At 42.3% G+C, this 22,150-nt stretch overlaps 1 protein-coding gene across 1 annotated transcript in view; it reads right to left on the bottom strand.

The window, feature by feature from the left end:
• Window positions 1-9,019: 9,019 nt before the first annotated feature.
• KBTBD11 (kelch repeat and BTB domain containing 11) overlaps window positions 9,020-22,150 on the bottom strand; it is a 21,822-nt gene continuing 8,691 nt past the window's right edge. The window contains exon 2 of the mRNA XM_072333194.1: window positions 9,020-16,690. Coding sequence (XP_072189295.1) covers window positions 14,404-16,188 — 1,785 coding nt within the window. The 5' untranslated portion in view covers window positions 16,189-16,690 and the 3' untranslated portion in view covers window positions 9,020-14,403. The remainder of the gene's footprint in view (window positions 16,691-22,150) is intronic.

Raw genomic sequence — 22,150 nt, 5'->3', positions numbered from 1 at the left:
AGTGATGAGGCTTCCTCCACCTCTCTAGGCAACCAGTCACATTATCCCACCACCTTTATCATAATAAATAAATAATAATAATAATAAATAAAAAAACAAAAACCACATCACACCTATTCCTTATATCCAGTTTAAATCACCACTATTTTAGTTTGAAACCATTTCCCCTCATCCTATCACAATAGCCCCTGCCGAAGAGTCTGTCACTTTCTTTCTTACAGCCTTCCCTTCAGATATTGAAAGGCCACTCTCAGGACTTCCCAAAGCCTTCTCTTCTTCAGGCTGAGCAGCCCCAGCTCTCTCAGCCTGTCCATGTAGGGAAGTGTTCCATCCTTTGGACCATTTTTGTGGCCCTCCTCTGGAATCCTACAACCATAGACTCACCAAGGTTGGAAGACATCTAAGATCATTCAGTCCAACCATCCTTCTACCACCAATATTTCCCACTAAACCCTGTCCCTCAGTACAACATCTAAACATTTCTTGAATTACTTCAGGGATGGTGACTTCACCACCTCCCTGGGCACATGACTGCTCTTTTGAAGAAATTATTTTTCCTTAACATCCATTCTCTCCTAGTGCAACCTGAGGCCAGCTGGTTACATGGGAGAAGCAGCCAACTCCCACCTCTCCACCACCTCCCTTCAGGTAGCTGTAGAGAGCAATAAGGTCTTTCCTGAACCTCTTTCAGACCAGATAATCCCAGTTCCCTCAGCTGTTCCTCACAAGACTTGTGCTCCAGACTCCTCATCAACTTCACTGTCCATCTCTGGACACACTCCAGGGCCCCAATGTCTTCCCTGCTGTGAGGTGCCCAAAACAGAACATAGTACTCGAGGTGCAGCATCACAAGTGCTGAGTACTCTACTTTTCTGGAGTTCAGCTGATCTACTCCCAGCCTGCATGCCTCAGCCAGGGGGTGGTTAGCATCAGAGCTCTGCCACGCTGGACAGCACCAACTAATTTTTTTCTTAACGAGGATCAGTGGCTGTACTTCATGTCATTAGTGCTTTTAAGTTAAAACTGAGATTGCAACAGGTAACACACTAGTCCTACTTTTCCAGGGCACCCAAATAGAAACAACTCTTACAAACCTTCAACACTTTTAAAAATGAACCAATTGTTTTTGCAGGCGTTTTTGTCATTCCTCCTTACCCTGATCGAAAAGCACAAAATACAAATGGTGCATGTTCTAGTGATGTAGAACATGATTTTAGGGAAGTGCAATAAGCAACCACAAATACGTGACCGAGAGGAGGAGCCTGGGCAGGAGCAGAGCACAGCTCCCAAGCGCACTGCAAACATTTCAACTGCCACATGCAAGCCTCTTCTTTGTTTACATGTCATTTAGTTAGCACAATACCAGTTTGCAGAGCTGGTAAAGGAAGGCAAGTGCTGGCTGTAAGAACAGGACTTCTGTCTGAACATGTCTCTTATCCCTCCTCAGGGCTTATGCTCCAACTATGCCTTAGCAGCAGCAAGAGATCATTATTCCTCCCACTTGTCCCAGCACTCCTGTACTGTCAGCACCACTTCTCTACGTGTCACCAAACCCACAGGCTCACGTTTATGCACATCCCAGCTGCCTTTTGCTTTATGAGTACTTGCTTCAATTAGATTTATATGCCCACTACTAACAGCAAGGCAATAGTTCTGTTCTTCCTGTAATGAGTAATTTACTTCTAGAAGACCATGATCTTTCAGCAGCCTCGGGAAAAATCCATCAAAAGACTCAAAATGGTATTTTAAAATAAGTTTCTTCCCTTTTTTCCTCAGCTCCAAACCAGCTCCATTGATGTTCACACTGTTCAGACTGACAAGATAAATAAAATACTGCATCCAGCACTTCAAATTCTGTCCCATGTGGGTCTTTTTTATTTGGATTAACAAGCACGGTATTTATAGTCCCAATGGTCTCCTGGAGTTCTTTATGTGAGATACCGAACACCGCTATTATCCTCATAATTCAACTGGTAATTGTAACCATGGGATATTTTATTTTAAAATACCTTGGAGTATGTGCAGTCACCGTCACCTAGGAGATGCTGAGTGAGGAGGAGTGCAGCCACAGATAATTTTGACCAGTCGTGCAGAGTGAATCTAACAATCCCTTTTTTAAGCTGGGAAGTTGGCCACGCGAACATTGTAAAATAAAACACCAGAAGTCATGTCTTCTGAAGACATGGCTGCTTACAACGATACTCACATCTGGTGCTTTATAAGCAGTACAAGGAGATGGGTAGAGGCAGAAAGGGGAAGAACTGTGCAAGAGGGAGAAGAAACAGTTTGAGGAAATGACTGATACCCCAGTTACCTAACAACAGACATAGAAGGAAAGCCTATGGCTCTTGCATATAATGGTGTAATTACCATTGGTGCCGTGCCAATAAAAATACTAGTGAACACAAGAGAAAGAAAAGCACCTTTTATATATAGTCTGCCTAGGCATGTACACTTGAAGGAAATAAAGAAAGAAAAAGATATGCTTTCAACAAGGAATATTATAACCTTAAAAAGGTCAAAAGTGTCATGCTTTTCCAAATACAGATGTAGAGAAAGACAGAACCTTCAAGCTTAGCTCTGTTTGTCATCATAAACACCGCTTTGCAGACAAATTGCAGACAAACTTTTGCCTACTGCCCCTTAATTAAAGAAGCTGTCCTGTAGTTTTCCCAGATCAAAGAGAAAGGAAAACAAAAACAACAAAACAAAACAAAAACAAAGACAAACTACATGGGGAGAGAGGAAACAATAAGGTCTCTGTTTCCTTTATGAAATTTACTGAGAGAACCACAACCCTTTTCTATTTACAAAGTCAAAGCCCAGTGCAAAGCTCTGGAAGATCTCTGTGCCAGATGCTGTTTCCAATTACCTGCACTCTGTGTGGTTTTGTAAGTGGAGTTCCTACTGAAACCATAATCAGTCTGAAGTGCGTAACATCCAGAGTAACAGGCTAGGATCAGCAGGCTGTACTCCATCTCTGGTAGCCCCAGGCTGCAGAAGAATGCCTTCTTTACTATTAAAAGAACACAGCCAAGCTTAGATACACTCAGCTTTAATTTTTATGCAAGTCTGTGGCCTGGCACAAAGCTAGAAAGTGGACATACATGAAGGCTGATAATAAGGATTCTTTATGTGAGAGCTTTTCATGGGTTCCTCCCCTCCCCCCAACTCTCAGATGACTATGCAGGGCTCTTAACAGCCAGGAGTAGTAACTGGCCCTGTTGGATAAGTTCATATCTGTAGAGGATTTCTGGCTTAGAGATCACAAATCTTCCAATCCAGAAAGGAAAGGTAAGCTGTATATAGCAGGACTGCATGAAGAAGCTCATAGCGTTGACAAGATATGACCTCAAAGCAACTGGTTGTGCCTTGCCAACCAGTTTGAATGAGGACAGAGCTGCCTGTGTCATGACAGGGAACTGGCCAGGGCTTCCCCATATTTGTTTTGAAACTTTAGACCAGGGGTGCTATGGCAATCATCAGCTGGCAGAAGCAGGAACTGAATGTTCAGAGAACTACACCACCAAAAGCATGTAGAATCCTGGCACTGGGTTAGCAAGGGAATAGCTAGTGCATTTTAGATGTCCTTAAACCATCAAATCCTTGCACAAGGAAGGACACTGGCAAAAGTCACCCTGTAACCACATTCTCAGGAAACACAGATCAGCACAGTCCTCTTGACTTCACGTATTTAGATTTGCTGCCCTTGACAAGACTTGGATCTAAACCTAAAATCACAGCTCTTTCCAGTATATGAGTTTGACTGTTTCTTTCTCCAAAATATAAGGATATTTAATTTTAATGGCAAAAAATTTAAACTTTCTGAAGTCTACTAAAAGGAACACTACAAAGATTTCAGCCATGACTTCAACTAGAAGAGAATAAAAATGGGTGCCCCATCTGAATGCACACAGTGGATTCCAATGAACTGCTCAGTGGCTTTGAATGTTACATTTAACAGAGAGACACGACTAGCCCCAAAATCTTAAAAAGGCAAAGTGAAAAACCAAGAAAATTTGAATACTTGTAACTGTAGTTATATTCAGACTAGAATACTGGGCTTAATTTCAGATTGGAGGAACAGAGAAGAGACTGAGAGGGAGAACTCTGGTTTTTTCTTTCCACTTCTCTCCAGACTACGTAACCTTTCACGCATACAGACAAGGGGTGAAGGTGAGGAACTACCATTACCAATCAAACTATTTGACTCACCTGGTTCCTGCACTGCAGGCATCTGAGCACCAGCTGAAAGGCAATCTGCTGCCTGTCAGAGCTCAGGGCCTTGGGGGCAACCGATGCTTCCAAAGGACACAAACAGGGAACAAAGCAGAAAGAGTTTGACTCTACCATTTTGATTCTGTTCTCTTTCACATGAAGGAAATACTCTTTTTATATGTAAAATGTGAAACAAATAGTGTCCTCTACAGCGTTACCTGACATTCTCATAGCTAATAAAAAACAAAATTATTTCCAGCACCTGATGGAATGAATCATCTTCCTCCTCCCTGACACACTTCTCAGAGAAAACTGAAGCTTATGCAGTCAAACTCAGTAACAGTTGGAAGTCTGTAGCAGAACCAGATACAGAACCAGTCCTCCTATTGCCCATTGCATTAGAAACTAACCATAACTTCTTTGTGCAGTCATTGCTTGTATGTTTCATGCTTGTTTCCTTTTCAGCTGAGCACATTCTGCTTGTGGAAGAGAAGAAAAGCATTCATTGGGAGCTTTTTGTTTCTCAGGTAATCTGGGGGTTGGAATTAGATGATCCTTAAGGTCCCTTCCAACCAAAACTGTTCCGTGGTGTTATGATTCCATGACAATCATTTACCCTTTTAATGGCTTCCGAGAGCTGGGCAACTTAAATTAATATTGCCTAGACACCTCCACATTAAAACTTCATGAGATGCCCTAAGACTGATGAAGAAGCACACAGCATGTTCCAACTGCTTCAAAGACAGCAGCAATACCACAAGCAGCCAGTGAAAACACTGATTTTCACTGCCCTTCAAAAATAACTTCTTTTACAAGTTCTCCTTTAACACACGTAATCTGAGCTATTCTTCGGCTCTCAGGAATCAGAGGCTACTTCGTAATTTGAGGTAGAGAAAACCCGAAGCCCTACAAATGGGTAACAACCAATCTGCTGTTCCTCTCTTGTTCTTGGGAGGGAAATATAGCTTCCCACCTCATGACCAGCAACGAGACAGGCAGTCTGGTCAGGAAAGCAGCCAGAATCAGACCAGCTTTTTGCCCAACATCCTTGCAGCCATTGCTTACAATAAGGAGTATCAGGTGAGCAGCGTCTGCCCTGTCCTCTTCTTGGCTGGAGGATCAATGTCTCTCTAGGTTGGGATAAAAGAGCATTCCAGGCACCTATAAGGTATATTGACAGATGCTTACACACCAGAAGCCTGCTGGAAAAGTCTGGCATCAGTGACAGCAATGAGTCAAGCTTAATGCCACGCTGAGCTCCTCAGCTACAGTCAGCTGAGTTACAGGCAGCACCAATTCACCTGCATTAGGATTTCAACCCAACATTACATGTGATAATTAACACATGCTGTCATCACACCTTTATACTGCAACTCTGCCAAGAGCAAACCAGAGCAAGACAGCAGAAATCTGCATTGAAACAACACTTAGTTAAATGAAGCAATGCTTAACAAAGAACTATGTACGAATGAATGAAGGTAATTCTATTTTTACTCTAAGAATTTTGCACTTTGTTTTTACTATAGTAGGGAATAACAGTGTGCTGTGCAAGGTGCGTTAACAAATCATAAAGCATATTTGATTTACTTACGAAGTTGGAGCCAGTATTTGCTTTCAAAAGAGATTCTGAGAATTTTCTGTAATGGCACAACTCACATATTTAGAAGGTTCTCTGCCTGCTTAGGAGTTCATTATGAACTAAAAAGAGACAGATAGCACTAGCAGAAGTTGATTGTCTTCTTTGTTTTCCCTAAAGTTCAGAAACTATTAATCTCACCACCTTCTTCTCTGTTCCTAACCAAGATTCAGCATTTTATTTAATTAAAAAAGGATGAGAGAGAAGTATAATCCATCACCGCAGATGACAGATTCAGTTACCCATGAAAAACAGTAAAAAATGCTACATGTTTTCTGCTTGCAAGTTCTGCAGCGTTTTTCCACAAAGAACTGCAAAGCAATAGAGGGGAAAAAAAAACCCACAACAAACTAACAACTCAAACACAACAATGCACAACTGAATCTGCTGTGCACTAGCAAGCAGTCAATAAATTACGCCCTGAGCACTGAGATAATGGTTGCTAAATGTTGTAGGAACTAATCTAATTTTGCTGCAGTTCAGTCTACACTCCATTCCTCAGAGATCTCCTACCTGCTCAGTACTCCTACAGTTACTTTCTGCTGAGCCTCAAACTGCAGTGACTGAAAGCACCGGTACCTTAACAAAGGGAGCAGAGCTCTTACCTCAAGTCTTATGACTCATTTAACTGCTCACAACTGTCTTTCCTTGGAAAGCAAGCAGCTTGAGTTAATTGCACCATTCTGCCCAAGAGCAGGTTTATTAAGCCTGCCCCACCTGATCTGGGGGGAAAGCTAATGAGCTAAGGATTTCTTGAGGGAAGTCAAATAAAAAGGAATTTCATTGGTTTCCAGTTGGTAATTTTTTCAAATTCACAGCCCCCTGTTAGTGCACACCAGCCAAGACAGAAATACAAACACATTATAAAGGAGAAAATGAGAACGGGTGGGAAGAAAGGTCTGTGTGACACCTTCAGCACAGAGGGCACAGCAGCAGGAGTGCCAGGCACATATCACTTCCTCACACCCTTCCAAGGACTGCTTGTCAGCACAGCTGTCATTCGGAGGGTTCTAATTCAGCTCCTCTCTTTCCTTGCTGCCAAGCAGTGTCACTGTTGTGTCGTGCCTGCTCCCTTCCTTCACAGATGAACCTGCTTGCTTGCAATTGCTCCAGGTGCTGTTGGAGGTGCAGATGCTCTCCATACTCTTTTCAAACAAAAGCCTGAAGGTGCTGTCATAGCTGAGTAATAAACACCACTTGCTTTCCTGCTTCTCTGATCTACTTTTAGCCACCCAATTATACTTAGGCTTTGACTTGCAGGAGCCAGGACAATATGGCTTTGAAACAAGACCAGGGGTTGTTCATAGGCATGGTCACAGCAGAAACAATTACTAATAATCAATTGCTTTTGTCTCCACCTGCAACATACATCTGTCCATAGGTTGTAAGCTCATGTTTGATGAGCTTGTTCTTTTGCCTATTTGCTAATTACTGTGTATGCTATGGCACTTCCCAGGTATACATGCCCCTGCTGTTTGCACAGTCCAAGGTCTATGAATTTGTCTACCAGCAAGACTTCTCTGCCTCCAACTAAATAAAGACAACACTGCATGTTTCCAGATGCTTTCATACAGAAACCTTTGTGATTTTTGAAGCCTGAGTGTGTGGATGCATGCAAACACATGCTAAATGTCGTATTAAAAATGTGCTTCATACTTGGACACAGATGATATGGGGGTATGCTCTGCTCTTAAATCAGGATGACTTTGAAACCCAAATCCTTTGTACCACAGTTGGTGCAATCAGTGTTTCAGAACTGGAAAATTAATGCCATGATGTGACTTAAATTATTGGGCCTACTCACATTTCCTACCAGTCTTGAAGCTAGAACCTATGGACTAGTTAATCTGAGGAACATGGGGAAAATAATGATCTTCAGTAGGGTCTCCTGTGATAGGACAAGGGAAATAGCTTCAAACTAAAAGAGGGGAAATTTAGATTGGATGTAAGGAAGATGTTTTTTACAATAAGGCTGGTAAGGCACTGATACAGATTGCCCAGAGAGGTGGCGGATGCCCCATCCCTGGAGACAGCCAAGGTCAGCCTGGATGGGGCTGTGAGCACCTGATCTGCTGTAGGGGTCCCTTTTCATTGCAGAGAAGTTGGACTGGATGGCCTTTAAAGTTCCAACTCAAATTATTATATGACTCTATGACAGTGGTCAATGAACCCAAAGGGAATATATGCTTAACATGAAATGACGCTGGCCCTATACTTCCTGGTATCTAGTTAACTGCACAGAGAAAAACAGAAAGTGACATAGTTTAAAAAACATATGTTGTAATGAAATGGGCTTTTATACATCCAAGCAAACACACACACAAAAGAATACACTTTAAATTAGTGATTACCTAAACCTTAATCCATAAGCTGTTTCTTTTCTTTTCCTAAATAGATCCCTAATAAGTCATATCGAAACTCTGGGGCTTAATGAAACAACTCCTCTGTCAATCTCAGACATATGGCTAAGTCGTTCCTGATTTACCCTGCTTTATCCAGCGGCGTAATTTGGGTGCTATGAAGAAAATGTAAGAAAGCCAAAAGAGAGCTTGTATGTTGGATTGGCAAAGGAAAAATAATGGCAACATGAATGATAGCATGTCAAACTCCACTCAGTCTCACTGTGAATCCTGGAGGTCTCAAAAGGGTTCCATGACTTCATTTCAGCAAACTAATAGATGAGAAAATAAGTAGGAGACTAAGCTCAGGTTATGCTTGATTCTGCTCTTACTTACACTACTGTAAATCTTCTGCTGTCAAAAATCCTATGTCTGACATAGCAAAGGAGGGCATGCTGGAAAACCCACACGTAACACTGACAAGGATATATTTAAACATTTTTTCAGGAAAAAAAAAAGAAACAACAAAAAAACAGAACAGGAAACAAAAACCAACAGAACTGGAGTTTATGCAAATATGTACTTGAAACACAGTGCTTTCACCATCGAGTACTTCATGGTCCCATTATTCAGGGCATGGTGAAATGAAAGTATTCCCTTTAGCTCAGCCTCAGAAACATCTCCTGCAGATTTTGCCTTTGTGATCCTCCACCTAATTTTGCCCTTGTTTTATAATAAGAACACACATAATACTGTTTACTGATCAGACAGATGCCAAAGGAAAAACCAACAGTTACTCAGAAACCTCTAAGGGGAGCGTAAGCTTTTCATATGTATTTATTTCATTACAGCATAAGTTGGAGTACATAAAAAGCTTTACAGTGACCTTACCTATATACACTTTGAAAACGAACTGTTAATATATCGGTTACACATGTAATTCACCTGAATTGTGAACAGTGTCTAAAGCATTTGCATGACTTAACCTGTTTTAAGTGGCAGCATCAACATGGTTACTTTATGGTTTCACAGACTTATTCAAGGTTTATCCACCAAAACTTAAAAGCAAAGCACAAAGCTCCTGTAAAAAGCAGATTACTGAACACTGTGGTTGTTTGAGATGAATTGCAGAACAAGGCCAACAACATAATGGACAAAAAACTCAAACTACTTAAAAAATACTTGAAAAAAAAATGGTCATGTAGTCATCACAGTCTCAACACTAACTCTGGTTTCCCTTCTCTGCTACTCATTTCTACTGAATACGTGGTAGGTATTTTTCTTTCCCAGTTCTCCCTCCTCTCCCTCTTCCTCATTCTCCTATTTCCTCTCACTGAGTAATTTATGAAGCTTAGAGAGCCTCTAAAATAGCCTGCTGCTTCCTAATTTGGATGGGCTCATTCCAGCAGCTCTTACAACAGCATTCATTAAGCCAAAGCAAATGAAAAGTGCGTTATTACATATTCTGAGTGCACAGTTTTACTGAATTTGGTTGTCAATCTGCTTTTAGTAGCTATAATGTCAATTCAGAATAGTTCCAGTAATCTACTTTATTATGGAATTACTACTAACCTTCATTAAATGATCTCAGAGTAGGAGTTGAACCAGTAAATATACTTAAATAAAAACATACTTTGCTACAGCAGCGCTTGGGATCACACTGTTAATAGTCACACAGAGACAACCTTTTTCAGTCCAGTGTGCATCTGATGTGTAGAATAATGGCAGACAGAAAATCATTAAATGCTTGTTACCACTGCTCCTCCACTGCACTACCATTTCCCTTCCTGTGCTCTCTTAAGTTTCACAAGAGCAATGCCACTAAAAAGTAAAAAGCCCAAAGAAAGATAATTCTAAATCCTTTGGATTCATTCAAGGAGAAAGCACTACACGTCAGTTCAGACACAAAGCAAATCACTCCAGTGCTAATGTTAAGCTTTGTGGTAATGAAGGGCGACCCATCTGTAGAGCAGTCAATGGAACGGATACCATAAAGCAAGAAAAGCAACAGGCCGCTCATGAATAGTGAACGTTGGGATACAGTACTTGGCGAGCCAATCAAACAGCACAGGAGAGTTACAGATTTCATGCGAATAATTCATTCTTTACATTTTACCATGTACTTGTTTACAAAGAAATTGCTTTTGTGGACAGAATTCACATCAGCTGCTGCATAAATTTATTCATTAGTAGGGTACGATTAGCATCCTTCCCATGTTGCTTAACAGTGCCTGTTTTCACCAAATAGGATTATTCTTTTGCCAATTATTCCTTTGACTTATTTTCCAAGAGTAAACAGAATTTGTACCAATGGCTTTGCTATAATTAAATTCTTTTTACAGATGCAGTTAATGGAAATAGCAAATTTCTGTCTGTAATCAGCATTTGATGAGGTGGCCTGTGTCTTTATACATGTAGGGATTTCATTTAGATGCAGTGAAGGCTCCCAGCATTTCCATGCCATGCACGCCTCTTAACCAAGGCGTTGCCCCTGAGTGGGATCTGAACTACCTCTGCAGTCTCCTGGTATTAAACATATCCTGACTTACCCATCCAGGAGCTGGAGCCTGTATGTGCTTTTGAAAGTTTGGCATGAGAGTCATCCCTTAAAGAAGCTCTAGGATGCGGTACCAATACTCTTCTACAGATATCCAGATTTCAGAACACACACACGTGATATGGGAGGCCTGAGCTCAATCCTTCTTCTGCTCAGGAGAATTCAAGTCTATGTCTTATGGAAGATGGCCTGGAAAACAGGAGTACCATAGGAAAGAGGATGCAGAAAAAATATTTCCTGCACACTTGGGTAAAGGAGGGAGAGGAGACTGTGAAATTCATGAAGTAAAAACAACAGAAAGGAAAATGGCTCTCCAGCTTGTCCTAGACCACTCAGTGAGGATGGTGGTTTGAATTCACCTATCTGGACCAATTCTGAGTTTTTTAGCCAACTAGTGCATAGTACAAAACACTGTATTATATTGTAATGCAAATATTTAGAGAGCAGGGATTAGCTCCAAGTCCTCCAGTCCTCCAGGGATTTGGGTTAAATCATTGCAGGCTAAGAAAGCAAACACCATCTCCATGTTCCATGCAAATGCAGAAGCCTTTGGGCAATTATATAAATAACTGCTTTAAAAGCCAAACATAGACACAGTGTGAGGGTAGCATGGCACTTTGGTTTGGACCATACAGACACATTACAACAGTGGCTCCTGGGTATCACATCATCTGGTCTTTCACTCCTGAAGTCTACTTAAATTCTGCTTTTAGTACCCAAGCATTAATTTTTTTCAATACACTAAAGACGCAAGCAGCAGGAAAAAAAAGAAAAAAAAAGAAAAACAGCTCCCAGCAAATCTGCCTCAGGCTTAGCAGGGAGAAAAGAGAGGCCACAGAGTAGGAAATGTGGGCTGAAACACAGCACTGCAGTCAGTCATCGGGCTGTGATTATGCAGAGTGTAGGAAGGAAACAGGCGTGATGGACAGCTGCTAATGGAGACCAGACTCTGCTCTCACTATGTGACAGCGGAGTGGGAAGGCACTTGAAACAACCTCTGCTAATGATGTAAGCTAGCAAAAACACAAACCACCGCACGTTTGGCAAACACATAGTGCTGTAAAGATTATTTCCAAATCTATTTATTTGTGGTATATAGCAACAAGTTCTGGAAGAAAGGATGTGTTTCATTTCTTCCTCAAAGTCTGCGACATCTTTTTGCATCTCAAGTCAGGGAGATTTCTCAAAACTTGTTTAGCAGCATTTTCATGCATTAACAGGAATGAGAATGCTTAATTAATGACCAATTAATAGGAGTGACAAAGCTGGCTTGATTCCCTGCTTTGCTGTAACATAACAACTGTACTACTAAATATTTTGAACTACGAAACTGCATTGTACTGTAAGATGTTTTTGTGGTGGTGTCTGCTAATTGAAAACCTGACCTAGCTCTCACATCTTCAGTTTAAATATCCACCTAAGTATTTCACTACACTGCTTGAAATACCTTCTACAATTAAAGTAAAAAATGATACTGAAGGCAAATACGTCATTTTCTTTCCTGCTCAAGCTACAACACTGTAATTTAATTGAGTCAATATTTCCAAGCATTCTCATCGAAGAATTAAGACCATCATTAAGCAAAAAACAAAACAAAACAACAACAAAACAGATTTTTTTGCGAATCACTAACAAATGCATCATCTGTGGCACTAAATTTCACTGCACTGTCCTGCAGTGAGGCTAAGATAAGCATCGAAGTGCAGCTCCCACCTGGGAGATGCTTTAATGAGCTCACTGGGAATGGGCTCACTTGGCTAAGAACTGTCAGAGCCAAACCACTGTTTTCTAACGATGGCAAATCAGATCAGCTGTATTAAAATGCAGGACAGACAGATAAGGAGAAAAAAAAAAAAATAACAGGAAGAAAAAACTGGGAAGGAAAGAAGTCTCTATAAACTTCACTACCGTCTTCTGCGAAGACGGCATCTCTTAGGACAGAGCCTGCTGTCTCCCTTTGGAACTAGCCATAACATAAGAATGCTAATGTTCTGCTAATGGAAACATCTTAATAAAACATAAAAAGATCTGCTGCCCTTTGATGTAAGGTCCCTATTTACTTCTAAAATATGAATCTATACTAGAACTTTGAATATAAACAACTCCCTTCCATAGTCCATGCCAATTCCAGGCTGAATCACTAATAGTAAAAACACTGATTCTATTTTTCAGAAAAGGTTTCAGTGGTTTACAATAAAGCTAAAACATTTGCCTTGTCTGTCTATTGACTTTATATATATATATAAAGTTTTTAAAATAAATGCAAGTGCCCTTTTCAGTATAGTTTGTCCATGTAGACAGTTTATGCTTTTCCAGTTGCAAGTAACACGACAAAAAACATACGCTCCGACTTTGCACAGGCAAGAAGAATTTCTCTGGGATTGTGTCTTGTTTGAACTCTGCTCCACAATCAGCACCCGAGTGGTTCGGAATCCCAGTGACAGAATGGGCCATCAGAACGTACTGCAGTTGACAAGGGCTTATTGATTACAGCAATCAATCAAAATAAATAAAGCAGTCTCTCAATCCAAAGATAGGGAAACAACATCACGCTAGTGCACAATAAAATCAACATGTGTAGCACATTCCTGTTTTCCATGTCCTCCTTTGATGGTCTTGCATTAAGTTGGAAAAGCCTCTTGCCACGGGGTACTGAACATACAGTGAAACATTTAAGCTGTCTGCAGACAGTTTCAAAGAATTTACATTTGGTTTAGATTAATTTTCCTCGACCTGCAGTTAATTAAAGAGTAGTTGAAGTACAAAACATTTCCCACAGCTCTAGTGGTCTACATGGTCATGTAAATCTACCATAGTCCAAACAGCCTCAGTCCATTTTTTGTTATAATTTAAAATCTTTGATAAAAAAGTTACAAAACACTGTCTTTTTATACAGAAACCATTGCCTTTTTCAAATAAAGAACTTATCAACGTTTCATATGTGCCACAATAGGCCTCATTTTAAACAAGAAACTTCCTTTTTTTGTATATTCCAAATATGAACATGCGGCACACATTTGTGATGCTTAAAGCTTTAAGTCTGGCATCTGTTACATCATCGTGGTTGAAATTCCTGGGACCACACAGCGCCATGTCTTCCCCAGACAATCTATTGCACCAAAACGCTGCAATTGAGAAGATCTTCCTGTACTTTTCTCACAGAGGAAATAGTTGATTTGACATAAAAACAAATACAGTTGAGAGATGTTGCCAGCAGTGCTTATCCCCTGGAATCATCCAAGAGAGCAAAGAAAACAGGTGGCAGAAGAGGCTCCTGCCCAGATCACAACTACATGCATACACACAACCAATACTAACCAGAACATTTCATTACGACACTGTTGTCAGGAATTTTTAGAACTCTGGGTGCACAAAAAGTATCAGGAACTGACGCAAACATAATCCAGAGATTATCTTTTTATAGCAGCTTCTCCTCTGGTTTGCTCAGCTTTTCACACAAAGCACAGCAAACACAGTAGGAGTTACCTCCAAGTGACAACCAAGCACTTCCAGACAAAAACCTTGTGAGGGAGTGGGGGAAGCCCCTTCTCTCTGCAGACGTGTTGGATGGAGTCCCTTCTGTGGGAGTGAATTTGTGTGTTCCCCAAAACCCGCAAACCAGCCCTCTGGCAGGCCAGAGCGAGGCTGCCTATTCATAGAGAGAGGGAACCCTCTTGGTCCCCTGCTTTCTCCAGCTTCTCTGGAAGGGTAAGCACAAAGGGTAGGAGGAGACCCTTAGCATCAAATGGAGCTTTGAGAAGCTCCCCATCAAAGGTACCCTTGAGCCCACCATCTGCTTCCACCTCGCCATCCTGGGCTAAGTTGAAGCGGAGAGTGCCGGTCCGGTTGACACAGTAGATGGTGTTACCCAAGGCAGCACAGCGGAAGGGTTGGATGGGGCCACTGCTGGGCCGCAGGCTGGCACACTGGCTCCAGCGCTTGGCCACTGTGTTGTACCGGAAAACTTCAACACCGCCACCAGTCCCACCACCTGGGCCCTGCTCTCCACCACGGCCGCTGCTCACGTCAAAGCGATAGATAAAGTTCTTGAAGGCCACCATGTCAGCAGAGCGCCGACGGCTGCTGTTGTAAGGACATTCCTGCCACTCATCACGCTTAGGGTCATACTTGAGCAGTCTGTAGAAGAGGGATCCTCCTGAAACGTAGATCTCCCCATTGCAAGTGGTGGCCTCATGAGCAACAGCAAAGGCTCCCTTGGGCAGGGGTGCAACAGGGCTCCAGCGATCAGCCCGTGGGTCATACTTTTCCACAGTGAAGAGGCACTCGCCCCCCACAGCATAGAGGTAGCCGTCCAGAGCCAACAGCTTGAGCTGTGAGCGAGGCTGAGCCAGCGGGCGTACCTGGCTCCAGGTGTCAGTGAGAGGGTTGTAGCAGAAGACTTTGTCAGAGAGGCGGGCTCGCGGCTCGCTACCTGCTGGCCCTGCAGCAATGCCTCCTGCCAGGAAGAGGTAGTTGTGGAGGACACACATGGCGCAGCCCTTGGCATTGGCCTCCTCAGGCAGACGCGTCAGCACCCTCCACTCATGGCTGGCCTCATGGTAGCAATGGATGAGGGAGCCACTCTCCTCCAAAGACATCACAGAAGAGGGGCTCTGTGGGCGGCTGCTCTCACGGCTCTGTGGTCGGCTGCCACCACCAGGCCGCTCGAAAGCATCACTGACCTCAGCCACCAACAGGCAGCGCCGGCCAGCCTCCAGGCGCCGCTGCAGAATAAGGTCCCTCTCTGCCCCACTGAGTCGGCCATAGACGCCTGGTTCACGCAGCACCTCCAGGTAGTGGTCACTCATGAAGCGGTAGGCAGCCTCCCGCAGCTCTGCCAGTCGTTGCTTCTTGGCCAGGCAGAGAAGCTGGTAGCAGTTGTCAAGACGCAGCTGGGCACGCATGGCCTCGGCAGCACAGTGCAAGGCGCAGGGCATCTGGAGGACACGGGCACCGCTCACCACCTCGGCCAGGTTGTCGTGCCGCACCTCACCCATGCGGGCTGTGTAGACATAGTCAATGAGGAGCCTCAGCGCTCCGTAGCTCACCCCCTTCACCCGCAGGATGTCTCTTGAGGCACGGGCACGGAAGTAGTCGCTTTTGGCTGCCAGCACCGACTTGTGTGCCCGGATGCGCTGCCCTGACACCTCAATCACAAGGTCGGGCTCCTCAGCTGGCCGCCCTGCAGGCTGTGCGTCAGCTGGTGGTTCCCGCGCACTCGTCTCCTCCTCCTCTGACTCAGAGGCCATGCTGTTGAGCTCCCACTGGCTCTCCACCACATGGCTACCAGTAGAGGATGGCGACGGGGCTCCCTGCTCAGAGGTGGCAGAGCTGAAGCACAGAGAAGAGCTGAAGCTGCAGGGGGAGGACAGGGTGAGTGGTGGGGCTCCAGACCCAGCCCCACTCTCCTCCTCCTCCACTGTGCCGCTGCCCTCCATCAAGCCACACTGCCACAGCCACGCTAGCTGCTCTGACGCTGCACAGTGCCACTCTGGACAGGCCTTAGTTGCACAGAAATGCCCATCACCTGCTGGGAGACATCGGGGAGCCTTAAGCTTCTGTGGAATAGCCAGCAATGGCTTCTCTTCAGTCAGACACTGCCCATGAAAACCCAAATGTCTTCCTTTTATGAATATCACACTTCAAATAGCCTGCAAAGCAGTTCTGCTTTTTCTGTTCTTATATGAAAATTTTGAACAGTTTTCATGTGCAGCATCCTTTCATGGCAACTGGACCCCACACCATGCTGAGCAATCTGGAAACGTGTCCTTTCAAGTCAGATAGTTAGGAGTATTATCACAGCCTGTTCATCTTGTACAGCTACTTCAGGGGAAGACAGTGCTTGCAATCTGTCCTGGAAGATATCCTAGAAGCCAAGGTTTCTTCTACATGAACTTCAAGAAGGTTTCTTCGTATCACTGTTCCTCATATGCATTCCCCCTGTTAAAACAAACAAACAAAAGATACCATGAAAAATTGATCAGCTTTAAAATAGATTTAGTCTCAGCCCTCCCGTAAGTTCAAGACTACTAAGTTTATATTTCCTTTTAAAGCACATCAGTGGTACCCTACAGTTACAGTTACCCTACAGAATTATGCTAACAGAATTCAACAACTTTTGTTATTTATAAAACACAACAAAGGGTTTATTTTCTTGTGCCAAAAGCAATCTGGCATATATATAACAGCAGACACAGCAACAATGCCTTAGGAAGATGTAATCAAACTTCATAGGCCTGGTTTGAGTTTTAAGACTTCTGCTAACGAAAAGCAGAAAAGAGTAAAAATCACAATAGATAATTAGAACATGACTTTTCTTAATGATAAAATGTCAGGCTGTAAAGCAAAGCTCTGAGTAGGTTAATCCCTGCCAGCCTAATCACTAATGAGGTCTATCTTCATTTCAGAAATGCAGTTTTCAGAATTCCACAAAAAAAACACCCCTTTGTTTACGAATTCCCTGGGTTTGGTTTAAGTTTTGATAAACAATACACAAAAATTGTACAATAGTACTTGATTTTATGCAACAAGGACCTGCAGACCAGGTTCTGTTTGGAAGAAGATTAAGTCCTTTCTGTGCAAATTATAGTTTGTTATTCCCTTTCAGTATAGATTACTTATTTATCTCATTAAACTACTGTTGGATGAATCTAACTTTTGGAGACTTTTCAGAAACATAATTGGTGGATGACATTGTCTGGAAACCTCTGACACAGACATGAGATCCAAACACCCACACTTAGATCAGATTTCTCCTACATATTTGCCTTGTGCATTTGCCCTGAAAAGGGCTTTCTATTGCATTTGAGAACATTCAATTAAAGGACAAATCAATACTGTGGTTTGACTTCTGGCTTTTTGAGCCTTTCAGACCATTACATGGATTAAATAGCACTTGAAAACTCCTTACTACAGGGGACAGATTTCACAACCATTTTCTCATTTAGGCGTTTTAAAACCTAGCACTTAAGATCTTTATATGAAGTTTTATGAACTCTGAATGGATTTAGTAGAAAGCTCCCCAAGGACCAGAACTTAACTCAGTAGGTTAGGTTTTACTGACTTATCTGCTGTAGAGTTACCTCCAAAGTGTCGATAATCAGCTTTGATCAAGAATAGCTTCTGCAAGTGACACTTGCAAAATGACAAATGTCAAATGGAGATGGTTTGAAAAACATCTAGGATGCCAAGCTGTAACGCACTGTTATTTAAAGAAAATTGCTACCAGTATAATATCAATGTAAGTAAGTAATTGAAACATATTGCGCCTGCCTCCTCTTCCTGGGGCTGACTTGTATCTCATTAAAGTTCTTAGGCAGCCTGACATCCTTGTCATTAACATTTGAAGGGTACTAATATGCTTTTCCCCATTGCCATCGACATCATGTAGATCTAGATAGCTCACTTCTTTGAGCTATCTTCTACCTCTCCTACCTTCTCCTCAGGGTTTCCATTCTCCTTCTGCATGTAGCTTCAACCTCTCAGTCTACTTCTTGATTTTGCAAGTGAAACAATAAAAGAGAATACCACCAAAATCAAAATGGGAGTGAGCAAATGAGAGAGGTAAAAAGCAGGAAACTGCCATACCAGGGTTATTTACGTATGATGACATGTATTACCTGCATCGTATCTCAAAGGAAAGTCACCAATTAGAACATCTGAAGTTGTCAAAAATGGCATATAGAAAATGTGATCTTCTCAACGTTCTCAGGGAATGAAAACAAAAGGGGTGAGACCCTCTGCAGGCACAATAATCATAACTTTTCCCCTACACAGATATCCACCTGATTAGAAACTTGCCTTGTAACTACAACATTATTGAGAAAGAGCTGCCACCCACCACAGTCCTACCAAACACCCGCGCTAACATCCTCTTGAGCAATCACTTTGAGGAAGAAGGGCTGCTGGTACAGCTTGCTAATAGCAAGCAGAGAAATTCTGTACAAAATTGTCTTCTGGTATATTTATAGCTAACTACCAGAAATATGCAGAAAATCATGCTGAGCATAATGAGGATTCGAATCAAAGAATCACATGCAATTTAGGCAACAAAGAACTCCGTAGGGAAGCTGAAGACCTAGAAAAGCTAAAAGAGGGTTTGGAGGACTTTGTAACTCACAAACTGAAGACTGCTCTAGAAACCTTAGCACCTTTATCTAGCTGCCAACAAAGTGCAGGGATTACACAAAGATAAAGCTGAAAAAACAATTCACAGAAGCTGCAGAACCTTTCCGCTACTGAGCAACACAACTGATCCTCAGTTAAAAGGTCACAAATTTATTGTAAAACAGGAGGAATCTGGAAGAGCCTGATGTGGAAACACAATATTGAATTCCTGATTTGTGATTTTTTTTCTCTTAAAAAGAAACAAACAAACTTATCTACAACGATCAAAAAGTTGTATTGCTCTTTTGCTGACAGAGCATTCAAAAATTACAGCTACGGAAGATATATGATAACTTTGCTGATTCTTAAAAGATTGGAGCTCCTGATGATACAGTTTGGCTTAAAACCAACATAGCTTCTAATATTTTTACTCAAAACTGGCAAGCAGGGTACGTACTGGAAAGGATGCAAGCTGTCTAGAGTACATAGCATCCACAGACTGATGTCATCTTTTATACTGGGGTCTTTTTAGTCAGAAGCTAAATTACACGGACTGAAACTGTTTTCATTATCATGGGCTTGGCCTACAGATGATGTAATGTTAATGGACAGAGGAACTGCCAACAAACACAAACTGTATTTACAGACTTGGCAGTGACACGCTTGCAATATCCTGGATGCACGCCCCCAACCTCAGATGCTGAGAGACTTTACTCAAGTTAACAGAACTTGATAAGAAGGCACAGTTTTTTTCCTGACAGAGGAAATGTAATGAAGAGCTGCAGGTAAAGTTTCCTGGCACAGCATTCATTTGGCAGGTCTTCTGATAAAATCAAATTAAATGCCTGTTTTGCCTTGTTCTCTCTCTATTTATTGCTCTTTTTTTTTTGACCAGTGCCAATAACCTTTGACATAAACCCTGTTCCCTAGGAAGACCCACTTTCTCTGGGGACTATGTGCACATGGGAGGAATTGGGTTATTGCTTACTGGTTTACAAATGGAAACTACTCTGACTCAGTCCCAGGGTAAATTAAAGTAGAGCTTTCCCTATCATAAACAACTCTAATTTACATTAACAGGCTATCCTCCCCGAGAGACCACAGACCAGTTCAGATCTGACAGAATGCCATTCTACTCCACCTTAGTCCAGGAAATGCTTTTGTAAAAACTTGTTCTGCCAAATCTTACCCCAGTGGAGAATTCCCTCAGGATAGAGGAGTCATCTGATTGAGACGATTAAGGAGACCAAAGAGGCACGATCATCAAAAGAGAGAAAACATGCCTTGTGTTTATTTTAAAAACGGAAAGAAGGCTGTTAAAAGTAGAACTGGCCAGTACTATAGTGCAGACTGAGAACAACCAGCTCAGTCGGGGAGAAGGCAAAATCTTCTGGAGTTGATTGTGAAGAGGTTTTTCTCCTTTATAAAAACAGTCTGTTACACTCCTGCTCACTGAGCAGGTCTGTGAAATCTCAATAAAATTAAAGATTTTTCCCAACTGGAGAAAACATCTGGAAAGTAGAGATGCTGCTTCTCTGAAAGTGGCTGCTTGTGGCACCTGAAATCCTGAATCCTATTAGAAATGTAAGCTCTAGACCTCAACTACTTGCTTAATTTCCCACCAGTTAAGAAAATAAAAGGTTGTCTTTCAAAGGCTCACCAACAAAACTGCAGAACAGGTGTGTTGTTGGGTGTTTTTTTCCCCCATTTTTAAAATTCATAGTGCTCAGAATGCAGCAATGCATTCCCAGTGCCTTAGCCTGTCTACTCAATGAATGCCTTCAGTGTATGCACACTCCAGTTGCATATGCATCTTCCTTGTAACCTCTCAAGGTGCTTTAATTATTTTCTCCCAAGAATGCACTGGAGGTATGCACCCTTTTATCTCTTCACTGCAACATTTTCATACAACCAAGATGAAAAATAAACATCTAAGAAATGCAGCTTACAACTACAGACCACACAAGAAACATGTGGGTAGCAGTTCCTCATCAGGAACTCAGAGGATAAAAAAGGGTATGAGTGCATCTGGCAGGGTCAGGGGAGAGGAAATCAGTCATAATAAAAATGTTATCAAAATTTTGATGAATCAGATATTCTAGCTGGCAAATCAAACTAAAAATACACAAGTTTTGAAGAGTCATCATGACCACAGAAAAGCTTTCTTAATAGCAATATCTGTAGAGAGCAACATTCTCTAGTTCCTTCCAGTTTAACCTCTTCAGAAGTAGTTAAGGAGGAGTGGTGTCTCTCTGGAGTTCTCACACCAAAAAGGAAATAACACGCCCACAAAATCCAAAGCTAGGAAAGGTTAAGTGCAAGTCATCCCTAACTGCAAGCCACCATCTGTCAGAGAAGAAAAGTCTAACAAAAAAAGAGGGTCAGAAGCAGGGTTTTGCAGGGCTACAGTACCTCGGGGGAAACCTCTGGGGATGATGTCTTTGTCACTAATGTACTATAAAGGTAATGGTATGGCAACAGAGAATCGCCTCTAGTTCTAGAAATAGCCTTGTAATTACTGTTGAGATACAAGGTGAAAGCCTGTAGTCATGTCTATGACAAGCTAAAGTTTAGTTACCTTTGCATAAGATATCCTGATACAATCATATACCCAATTGTATCAGGACAGAGGCTAACACCACATTAAATGAAAAGCTGTACACAACACACCAGTGTCGCGCTACAGCTAAAAGGATAAGTGCAGTCCATGAACTGGGTATACTGGGTAACAAGGAGCAACAGAAGGGAGAAAGATATTTCTACATCTCCAGCATTAGTCGGTTTACAGTGAAGATGGATGGATGGATGGATGGATGGATGGATGGATGGATGGATGGATGGATGGATGGATGGATGGATGGATGGATGGATGGATGGATATTCCAGGCCCTACATCTTGGAAGGAGTATAGACTGTATAGACAGTACCGAGTAACATAAAAACTATAGAAAACGCTTCAGAGAGAGGCAGAGCAGCACTCTGCAGCCAGACACTCAGTTACTCCAGGTCCTCACTGTGTGTGCCCTCCTTTGGCACCACACATCTACACTTCCATGCCACAGAGAGAAGGAAGTTTGTGCTGGCAGCTAGGAGAACAGGTAATGCAAGCCTGAGAAATGAAGTGCGCACACTTCTTCAGGGCTTGGTATGTTTGTTTTGTGACTCAATGACTGTTCACAAGTATGGATGCATGAAAAGTCTGCATGTGGATGGCACTCATGGAGAATGGCCTAAACAAACCAATGGGTGGAAGCTTAAACAAAACAAAGTATTTCCACCACTAAGGAATATTAC

This window comes from Excalfactoria chinensis, chromosome 3 (genome assembly GCF_039878825.1).
Source record: "Excalfactoria chinensis isolate bCotChi1 chromosome 3, bCotChi1.hap2, whole genome shotgun sequence".
NCBI lineage: Eukaryota > Metazoa > Chordata > Aves > Galliformes > Phasianidae > Excalfactoria > Excalfactoria chinensis.
This window is presented reverse-complemented; position numbering and strand designations above follow the sequence as displayed.